An 11514-nucleotide genomic window follows, 5' to 3' on the forward strand; every position below is an offset into this window, starting at 1 on the left:
ACAACGGAATAATGCCTTCATGTTCTTGAAGGAATAAAATTTTAAATATAAATTATATATCCAGCTAATATATTAAATAGTGAGGTTATAATAAATATATTTTTAGCTATATAAAGTTAAGAGGACTTGTCTACTACTCTATACCCTCACTAAAACAATTACTGACATAGTCCCTTTATTGAAAGTAAATGAAGTGTGTAAGAAATTAATGATAAAATATGTGAATAAATGTAATAAACTAATTGTACAAAATAACTATTACGAAATTTTAAAATATAATATTTTAGACAATTACGAAGGTTAGTGTTATGGCTATTTAAAACAGGCTGAAGTCTGGAGATTTGGTTAGAAAAATTTATAGTTATGTATGTTAAATAATTGCTGAAGGAAGACAGTTACCAAAACAGCAAAGGGGAATCAGCAAAAGGGAAAAATAATAACAATGATGACAATGATAACGATTATGATACTAACTTTATCAATCTACAAGAAAGTAGAAAAGCAGCAGAAAAAAACTCTATGAAGGCATAGTAAATCAAAAACACAAAATGAGATGGTAGACATAGAATTCATCACAAAATTTAAAAAGATTAAATTCTCTTAAAAAATATTACATTGAAAGCAATTGACATATATACTGGTTTCAAGGGTATAATTAAACAAAATGGCCTAGAAAAGTAAAAATGAAAGAACTATTACACTCAAATGCTAATAAAAAAAGCTACTGCAGCAGGCTAATACCAAAGCAGAATTCAAAGCAAAAGCCTTCAATAGGGAAATTATTTTATTCTAATAAAAATGAAGACTCTAATAGAAGAAAAACAATATAAAAATAAGGAATATGTACATACTTAACAATAGAGCCTTGAAATGCACAAAGCAGAAACAAATCTAATTTAAAGGAAATTGACAAATCTAGAAACACCATGGAAAATCTTAACATATTTTTCTCATAAATTGATAGATAAAACAGACAAAATATTAGCAAGTATACCGAATATTGAACAAAACAATAAGCTGGCTCATGAATATTGGTAATGTATATATAAAATAACATATAAATTATAAAACAGATATGTAGCAGATACAAATAATATTTCAAGATATATGAAAGAAGTGATATAACACAGATCACCTAGTATGACCATTGGTTAAAATAGTCTATACTCATGTTATCTTTCCCACAGCACTAGCTCTCTAATGGGCACATGTTAAGCACTCGAGATACTGAATAACCTAACTGGTGACCTAAAAGATATATTACACTCCAGATTTCAATTTTTGCTGTTTTCTATATATGCAGACTAAAAACTCCCTGTCAACTCATAGAAGTCCTGCAAAGCAAAATGAAGAGAAATTGAGAAAACTGTACAAAACCAAACTGAAAACCTATATGCTTCCATTCTTTCATTTTTTTTTTATTATACTGGAAGTGTGTGAAGCAGCTAAAATTGGTAAAGACAAAATAACTCAATAACCTATTTCAAAATTATAATCAACTAAAGTGTTATTAATTAAAATTAAATTGTTCAATTTAATATTTAAGCATTTTGTATTTATCTGTTCAATGAAAACTTTATCTATTTTGCTATTACTAAAAGAGAAAAAAAGCTTGATCAGCCATCATGAAACAAGACAGTAGCTGGTAAAAGTCTCAGAATATATGCCTTTTGAAAACTTTAAAAAAAAACTTTCTTATGTAGTTAGAGTTTATAGTTATAAATATTCCAGGAGAAAAAGAAAGGCTGGCCATTTAAAAAGAAGTAGACATTTTACCCATAATATTTACAGTGGAGAGATGCCATGTCTATATCAACATTATCTGATATGTGGTTAACAACATTTTACTTTTATAAATATCTGCCAATCATAGATCATCAGTATAATTATTGCTCTACTTAGATATATTTTATTGTCATTCAGACACCCTATAGATTAAATCTGCCCCTTTATTTCTCCCTCCCCAAACTCCATCATCAAAGGCAGGTACACATTTGACTCACTATTTTTTTGTACTGTTTTTAATGTGAGGATGCATGTAAACTGAACTCAAATTGTAACTGGAAAAACCCCAGAAACTGAAACTGCTCTAGGGACTAACAGTTTTCTCCATCTCACTTTTGTGATCCTCCTAGTAACTTACTGTTGATGGCATTTCTGCTTTCTTGTATCTGCTTCATTCTTCTCTCTTCGTTTTCTCTCAACCAACTTATCTGGTTTGTTATAGGTCGTATTCCCTCAATGATTGTGCTCACAATGAATAAGTGGGCAGACAGAAAAAAGAGAAAGGTAGGGGCCGGCCCAGTGGCTCAGCGGTTCAGTGTGCGCACTCCACTTCAGTGGCCCGGGGTTCGCAGGTTCGGATCCAGGGCGCGGACCAACGCACCGTTTGTCAAGCCATGCTTGTGGCGGAAGATGGGCACGGATGTTAGTCCAGGGCCAATCTTCCTCAGCAAAAAGAGGAGGACTGGCATGGATGTTAGCTCAGGGCTAGTCTTTCTCACAAAAAAAAAAAAAAAAAGAGAGAGAAAGGCAGTATAGCAAAGAGTCTTAAGAATTAATGGAGAAAATAGATATAAAATGCTTACATCAGTGAGTAGCATATAAGAGCTCAAAGAATGACAGTTAAAAATTAGCAGCTCTATTGTAATTTTACTTGTTTATAATTATATTATAATTCTCATAATTATACTTTGACAAGCGGACATAGAGTATCGGCCTTTGTTATGTCTGATTTTGAAGAGCAAAGATGATAAGACTACATCCTAAGTGTTTTATTTATTTCAATTTTACAAGTATCCGAAATGCTATATTTGTCTAAGAAGAAATTTTTTTCACCATGAGGAGTGACCAAAGAGAAAAGTGATAACAATATTTTTGTTTGAAGAGTCATCATTTGTATTATATAGGACATTTTACTGAGACATTTAAAAATGTGTTTTCATAACCAACTCCATTTTAAAAACGAACAAAGTCTAAAAAAGAGAGAAGCATTGTTTGCTGAAGATTCCAGAGTTCAAATGCTGATTTAGGAAACTTATGTTGAATTTCTACTGCTCTGAAGTTTTTACTTGATCTCTAGTCCATGCTTTATGAGTTTTTGTATTTATATTAAAACCACTAAACTCTCTAGAGTACTTATTTATTTATTTCAACAAATAATATGCATGTTTCCTAGTGCAGAAAAGCTAATCTGTTATGAAGGCTACATATTTCTTTCACAATGTTTAAAAAGAGAAAGCCATTCATCTCCAAGAATCCTTTGATGAGAAAGATAACTACAATATAGAAACCTCTAAACCAAAATTAAATAAAAAATTAAAGGCATTTTATAATAATGAAATAGAAAAAACGTTATTAATCAAAATTATTGTCCATCGTCAAATACCATTTTCATTAATTCAAAATTAGACATCTTGGTTTAAAAATTCCCTCCTTTTCTGGACAGAGGGCAGTCTACACTGGATGAACCTGACGTAGGACTGTGGCAAAGGGGGTGCAGAGGAGAGGAGAGACTTGAGTGAGCTTTCAGGGTGGATCAAATACATTTGAAGTGTGGAAAATCTTGTTTGTAGGAAAATCTAGGCAGAAAAACTGGAGGAGAGAAAAAATTACTTTGCCATGCTGCTACGGCTGAGCTCCTGTACTACAATGGGGGGACATATTCTACTCTAATAATAGATGATTATCCAGCACTTCCTGTGGCCAGACCTGCTGCTAAGCTCTCGCCCTCACTCTACAGTGAAGGGGATCAGAATATGCCACCCCAAAATTTGCCACTTTGGCATCAAGTTACTTTGAGATGAAGGCAACTGAGAATCAACAGATGCAGGAAGAGTTCTCTGCCCTCCCCATGTCTGTCTAAAAGCAGGGCATAAATTTCCCTCTGAGAAGGTGTTTTCCCCCACACCAGGGAGGGGAGAGCAACTCTAACCTCCAGAGATGGAGAGTCAACACTGAGATGCTGCACAACAGACCTCACTAAAATAACCCTTATTTTCCATTAGTTTCCCCATATATTTCCTAGTCACTTCCCGTAATTTATCCTCCCTGGAAGCCCAAACTTCCTTTCCTTTGTTAAAGTAGTATATAAGCTCCTGCGTCTAACTGTTTCTTTGAGTCACTCCTTTTCTGTGAGTTTCTGTGCATGTAAATATTAATAACAATCATGTGCCTTTTCTCCTGTCAAAAAAAAAAAAAAAGAAATTCTCTCCTCTTCATTATCATGCATGTTGTTGATAATTTCCTTAAATGGCAATGGTATAAATTACTTATTTCCAAAGGTTAATATTATGGTAATTATTTTGAAAGCTAGGAAACTATTGGAAGGAAGAGTAAGAGACAATTGAGGTGAAGACTGAGGTTATCTTGTCAAAAACTTCAGCAGGCTTTCTGAAAAGTTTGGTCATTTTAACCATTTATATGACACCTTAATGTAATGACAAGAAGTACAAAATTGAAATTGCAAAGCAAGTTCTGTATTTGTTTATAGGTGTGACATTACTGATCTCAGATCTTTCAAAAAATGTGAGTTTTTATTGCATGAAGAACACATCCCCCTCCAAAACTTAAGGAAAAAATATATGAATATAATAAAATTAAAGGAACATTGGCAAGATGTCCAGCGAAATTTAGAACCAGAAACAATTTGTGGAAAAAAAACGAAACAAAAGTAACAAGAAAAAATACGTATCACATAACGCCAAAAAAAAAAAAAAAAAAAAGATTTGCCCTTTAACAAAATAGAGCTAGCGTTGGCTATTTTAATAATAATGGCTAATAGTAACTGAACACTTAATAGATGCCAGGGAACATGCTTGACACGTATTTTTCTGTTTCTTCAAATAGCCTTTCTCTCCAATGGGTACTAAGATTATCCACATCTTAGATTTAAGAAACTAGTTTTCATATAGGTTAATAAATTACCTATGTTATATGTTTTGTCCTGTCTTTTCATTCAACTTCATATCGTAAGCATTTTCCAAGTCACTAAACTGTACTTTTAAAAATCTTAAAGACACAGAGTATGTCCATCTGATTATGTAATTATTATGTAAATAGAACATGTTATATGCATCTAATCTGCAATTACTGAATACTCAGCAGCATTGATAACTTATTTAAACTTTGCTAATTATATAGATAAAAAATAACTCATACATATTCATGTAACACAGCTTGAATAAATATTATCATGCAAGATACAAATTAGAAAAATATTCAGATTATTGAAACATTTTATGTTTAAATTTTTTCCTAAAGAGTAGTTTTTAAAATCTTTAAGTAAAGAGGAGTATTGGCATTGGATGTTAGCTCAGGGCTGGTCCTCCTCACAAAAAATAAATAAATAAATAAATAAATAAATAAATAAAATCTTTAAGCCCCCGACAAATCAGTATAATCAAATATAATTATTCTTAACCAGCCACTTTTATTAATTTTTTTGTTTTGTTTTGTTTTGTTTTGGTGAGGAAGATTAGCCCTGAGCTAATATCTGTTGTCAATCCTTCTCTTTTTGCTGGGGAAGATTGGCCCTGGGCTAACATCCGTGCCCGTCTTCCTCTACTTTTTTTATATGTGGGACACCTGCCACAGCATGGCTTGATATGCAGTACGTAGGTCCGTGCCCAGGACCCAAACCTGCGAACCCTGGGCCAATGAAGTGGAGCGCACAGCCTTAACCATTATGCCACCGGGCCGGCCCCCACTTGTATTAATTTTAAAGTGGCAATTTTCTTTCCACGGGCACTGAAATAGAGATTTTGCAAACAATTCTGATCTCTTCAGAATTGTCCCCTCCTGCACACCACCCCATGACACTCACAATTGGCCAAATGGGCCCAAGTTGCCAGCACATCTACACCATTGGAAAATCTGCACCCTCATCTGTCCCTCCCCATATCCCATCATCAAAGGCAGATACAGATTTGACTCACTATTCAAACTGACAATGCTACAACTCCTTGGGAACACCTCTTAAACTATCCTTTAGCTCTGGGACATGCCCGTTGATACTGAGTTCATCCCCACCCCCAGCAGATCCCTTGAATTTCAGAAATCCCTGAGGCTTTAAGGGTTAGGCTAGGCGGACACGGATGAAATGCAGAGGTGACAAAATACAGAGGTAGTATACTTCCTGTGACTTTCCGAAAAAGGACAGTGGGGGGATTTTCTACCCATGGTGGAGGAGGGGGACTTATTTTCTGCATAATTATGTCTGCTGGAACATTTTAAAAAGGAAAGCCTTGACCCAAATGCCAAACATGTATAAACACTTCTGTTGTATAAACCCACAGGCAGCTGATATTTTTTAATGAAGATAAAAGCACATAGAAAACAATGACGTTTATTTTAAGTCATAGTTTACACCAAACTAATTGAATTTAAAACTAATTAAACAAGAAAACATCAATTAGATATTTATTTTCTCTCATACAATTATATTGTTTTATTGCCCATATTTCATAATTGTTGTCAGGCAACTTTGAAACCTCTCATTAGTTTTCCAGAAAAGGAAACTGAGAAGTATTATATGTTTTGAACTCCAAGGTGTTTTGCTAGGTATGCTGTTGCTTAAATTAGGTCCTTTTTACAAACAGGTATTCTTGGTACATTTAATTTTTGAAACATCCTGACCTACCAGAATCATTGAGCTCATGGAGATCTACTTCCTGAAAATTAATAATTGTAGTTGCTCATGAGTACTTTGTTTATACAATAGCCAAATCTAAATCTAACCAAGTTACCATGAACACCACTTCTCTGGTCTCCTCACTTTGACCAAGAGAGACAATAACTTAAAACAAGTTGTTTCAAGGGGAGAAGAAGCCAATATGACACCATTTAATTGCATCGCTGAGAATCCAGGTATACAAGGAATGCGGTCTCTGTGAAAGTGGTCTCTTAGACCACTTTGAATGCATTTGACTTTTGTTCCACCTTCCTTCCTCTCCTTCTCCCCTTCCTGGAATTAGCTACCATCAGGTGATAAATTTATTTGAAGAACACTGCTTTTAAAAATAATATTTCCAAGTAACAAGAACTTTTAAGTTGTTTCATACAGAAGTTGTGCTGGATATGTAATTCCATTTGTAATACATAACTCCATATGCAACCTGTAATTCTATACATAATGTAGAATTTGGCTAGTGGAGGACTTTTCTTCATTCTTCAGTGCCCTTATTCATGACTCTACTCCTTTTGATATATCTTTTCACTCATTTAGCCTAACAGTAATAATAGCGTAATCCCATTCATAATGAAATTCTTCTTCGCACTTGTTAGTACATCATGGACCTTTATACCCACTGTCTGCACTTGCATATCTATAATCTCATTAATATTTATAACAATCCTGAGAGAAATTCTAAGTATTACTTTAAACATCTTAAGATCATGTAGCCGGAGGCTCAGAAAGATTATATCTATTCCCAGCCTTACAAGGCTGGTAAATAAGTGAAGGATTCCAGAATTCTTTCTATGTTTCCCACTACCCTTCCCATAAGCCTGCCCTAATAACCACACTCCCATTGGCTTCTTCTGGAATTCCTTTGGTATTCATGTAAAGAACACATGACTTAGCCATTGAAGACTAGCTTGCATGTCTCTGTAATGAAGTCTCTAGTCCTTTCTCTCCTAAATTATAAAGTCCTCAAAGATGAACATCTGCTGTGCCAGCCCTTAGCACCACGCAGTATATTAATGGGCAACAGATGGAGGTACAAAAATGACATTTCTTTGCCTAATAGAATACATAATACCCTTTGCAGATCTAGATCCTTCTGTACTAGATCTTCTTGCCTCTACTCCTGTTTGTTTCAGTTTTTGATAGGTTCCTGATTATTTGCTCTAAACCTCAGATCCCCACCTGTTCACCTGCTGTAATTCAACTCTCCAACAGTAATCTTTGATGTTTGGCTTATTCAAGGGTGGCACATTTGCCTACCGTCACATTCACCTTTAGGTTTGGTCGTGCCTTCAGACTGAGCTGATGGAATAACTAAGTACCCTTTCTGGACACGGTGTCTAGCCAGACTTTTTTCTCCTTGATCAACTTTGGTACATGATCTATGCATTAGTGCAGCATACTTAGGGCTGAGAAAAAAGGCCACATGCAGTAAGACCCCTGCTTATAGAAACTCCACATTCCTTCCTACTATGGGCTCCACAGCTGCCCATGATTTCCTATTTTCCTCCACAGCCACTAAACATTTCTAGCCTTCTAGCACTTCCCCTATTAAATTGAGAGGCGGAAATGTGTCAGATTCATCTTTGTAGCAGAACGTCGATTTGTGAATGAATTATTGATGCATTGTTGATGTTACTTAATTGTTAAAGCTGTAGATATTTGTGGGGTAGAAAAGTTTTCTAAGAAAGTGGCTTGACAGAAAAGCTAAAAGAACTTGTTTAGAATTATCTGAGTGCATCATATTGTTTTGCTTGTTGGGAGAAGTTAACTTCTTTTGCCCAGAGCAGATTTCTACCACTCAGAGGTAAAAACGTCTGATCCAACCCAGCAAACTGCAAACAAATTTGAGTTGTATTGAAATGGGTTAATGGTTCTAATTCTCCACTGGTCACTGTTGGTTACCTTAGGAAAGAACATGTGTGTAGCTAAATACATGATTGATATTGAAAGGTCTTTGTCATACTAGCCAAGAGTATGATTCTGATAAATTTGGCTAGGTTTCAGAGTGCAAGTTCATGGCTAGCTACCAGCACTCAAAGAAAATATGTAAAAAGTTGTTTAACAGTTGCAGTTACAGGGAAACTCCCATAAATATCAGTTTAGAATAGACATATATGGAGAAAAGTCTCTCTTAAAATAGTCTCTCAGCTGAGATGATGCTTTTTAGTCTGCAGCGCCCAGGAAGTTCTAGTTACCAACAGCATATTTGATATGAGCAGACCTCTGCCTAACTCTTAAGCACAATGAGCCCAATTTTCCCCTCTTGAAGGGAGATACTGAGAGCATTTGACAAACTCTCCATGTTATAACCATACAGTCTTGTTTTCTACAATATGCAAGAATCTCTGAAGGGGTAAAGTCCACGTCCAGCATTCGATGTAAACCTTCCCATGTAAAGTAAGAAATTTTGATATGGCTAGTTTGACATGGTCATGATGCTGGTATATACATTTTGTGACCTCCCCCAAAAGTACTACCCCGTTTGGAATACTGGTTTCCGAAAGATGTGCAGTCCAGACACCCTAACATCATTGCTGTCTCTACGCCTTTGCCAGACTTCCCCTCTGGTCTTGAGTCCCCTTGCAGGTTCGGCGTTAGCCCTCAAGGAAATCAGAAAAGGATTGAAAGTAAGACCCAGCCATCTCGTCAAGCTCCTGAGGCACCCAGTGGAGTTTTCTGTAGTAAGCAGATTGGGGACCACACGGATACCGCAAGTTTGCACTCGCCTGTTACAAGTGTCACGGAAATATGTGCTTATTGTGTCACTGTGTTTTCTCACCACATTGCCCCATTCCTCCCTTTCTAGGCCACTCTGGCACACAGCAAACTATGCAATCTTCACGGCCCAGATCCTCTAGAGATGGATCGGCACGGGGGCACTGACGGCACAACTGCCACCCGGACATCCAAGATCGCTCTATCATTCTAAAACCACAGCGTCTACGGGAGGGTCAAACTGACTTTGGGTCGCAGAGATAATACACGCACTAGAATCTTCTCAGGGCGCCGGAGCGTTGACCCCGCGTCGGTGGGCGCGCGGGGGCCCCTCGAGGCGCAGCCGCGCGACGCCCAGCTCAGCGGCCGCCACCGCAGCGCGTCGCCCTCTCCGGCCGCCACAGGCCGGGTCCGCCGTCCCCCCGCCATGTCGCGTTACTGCAGGCGCAAGTACCAGAGGGGGGACCTGGTGTTTGCCAAGCTGAAAGGCTACGCCCACTGGCCGGCCCGGATAGAGCAAGTGGCCGCGCCCAATCGCTACCAAGTGTTTTTTTTCGGGACCCACGAGACGGCCTTCCTGGGCCCCCAACGCCTCTTCCCGTACGAGGAGGCCAAGGAGAAGTTCGGCAAGCCCAACAAGAGGAGGGGGTTCAGCGCGGGGCTGTGGGAGATCGAGAACAACCCTACCGTCCAGGCTGCTGGCTGCCCACAGGCCCAGGAGCAGAGCTGCGTGGAAGGGCCCCAGCCCAAGGCGGAGGCCGCCAAGGGCGACGGGGACCAGAAGAGCAACGCCGACGGCGGCGGTGACGAGCAGGGGGAGCCGGGCCTCGACCAGACGGCCAAGGAGGAGGGCGAGAAGGGGCCGCTGAAGAGGAGCGCCGGGGACCTGCACGAGGCCACCTCCAAACGTCCCAAGGAGGCCGACCCGGAAGGGGAGGAGGAGGAGGAGGCCGCCCGGGAGGATGCCAGGCCGCCGCGCCTGGAGGTGGGGGACGCCGGCGCCGCGTCCCAGCCGGGCCCCGCCGCAGGGCCGCCCCAGGAGGAGGAGGAGCCCGAGGAAGAGGCTGCCGAGAAAGAGCTCAAGCCCCCAGGAGCGGGAGACCGCGAGAGCCAGTAGGCACCAAAGTTTCAAGAAGAGCCCCCCACCCGCGTTCTGGCTGTTACTGGGGAAACTGGCCACGGCCTGCAGACTGGGACGCCTCCCCCACCCCCGCCCACTCTCCTCCACCCGCTCTCCCTCTCCACGCCCGGCCCCTGGGGACTGACCGACTGGGATGGGGCAGGCCACCTGGCCCTCACCGCTGTGTCCCCACACTCCTGGGAGCTGAGTCAAGGCCTCTGCTCCCTGGGATGAGATGAGACCACCGTGCCCCTTCCTGCCTGGAGCTGTTTCCCAAGGCTTCTGTTGGGGCCTGGACCAGCTGTTGCCACCTCCCGATACCCCTCTCTCCCTGCGCCAGGCACTCTGGACCTCTGCATTGGAATCAGGGGTAGGAGTGGAAGGGGTGAAGGATAATGAGCAGGGGGGACTTCCAGGGGCCTGGAAGGGGCAATCCTCAAACTATGGTGGTGGGGGCTATGGCAGGAGAGTGACATCTTCCTGAGCTCTTGTCCAGTCTTCCCATACCTGTCATCCCAGCTGCCTCGATTCAGGGAAAGTGGGACAGCTTAATGGGGGAGAGCCTCCCTTCCCAAAATCCTTTTGCTGACCCAGAGAGTTCTGGGAGTTGTAGTTTTTCATCAAATAAAATAATAATTTGAGGGCATCCATGTTGTTTGTGATATGGGAGAGCCTACCGTTGCCCGGCTTCTTAGATGGGAATGGTGAGGAGCATCTGTCCCCAGTTAGATCTCTGGGGCCACATGGGATGTTATAGGGAGACCTTTGGCGGCCCCCTTCCCTCTCCCCACAGCCTCAATGCTACCCCACAGTCATACATCACCCAGGCCAAAAAGAAAAAGCACAAAGTTTAGGGAACCTTTTTAATAAAAGGAAATTTAAAAAAAATTAACTACCCTGGGATATGCCTCCACTCTGCTCTTAGCTCCTCCACTGCTACCCCCATTTCTGAGATGAACTAGGAGGGTCCTTTCTGTTTGGGGTTTGATAA

The 11514-nt window shown here is 40.1% G+C and overlaps 1 protein-coding gene across 1 annotated transcript; it reads left to right on the plus strand.

The window, feature by feature from the left end:
* Positions 1–9830: 9830 nt before the first annotated feature.
* HDGFL1 (HDGF like 1) lies at positions 9831–10925 on the plus strand. The gene has a single exon (XM_014788790.2). It carries the CDS (start codon positions 9831–9833, stop codon positions 10518–10520), a length of 690 nt encoding a protein of 229 aa, XP_014644276.1. The 3' UTR covers positions 10521–10925.
* The last annotated feature ends 589 nt before the right edge of the window (positions 10926–11514 follow it).

The sequence above is a fragment of the Ceratotherium simum genome, chromosome 13 (genome assembly GCF_057802395.1).
Source record: "Ceratotherium simum simum isolate JZ-2026a chromosome 13, ASM5780239v1, whole genome shotgun sequence".
In the NCBI taxonomy this organism is placed as follows: domain Eukaryota; kingdom Metazoa; phylum Chordata; class Mammalia; order Perissodactyla; family Rhinocerotidae; genus Ceratotherium; species Ceratotherium simum.

Bases quoted from the DNA above. Each gene is read 5' to 3' on its own strand.
- HDGFL1 (XM_014788790.2), top strand. From the start codon at position 9,831: ATGTCGCGTTACTGCAGGCGCAAGTACCAGAGGGGGGACCTGGTGTTT.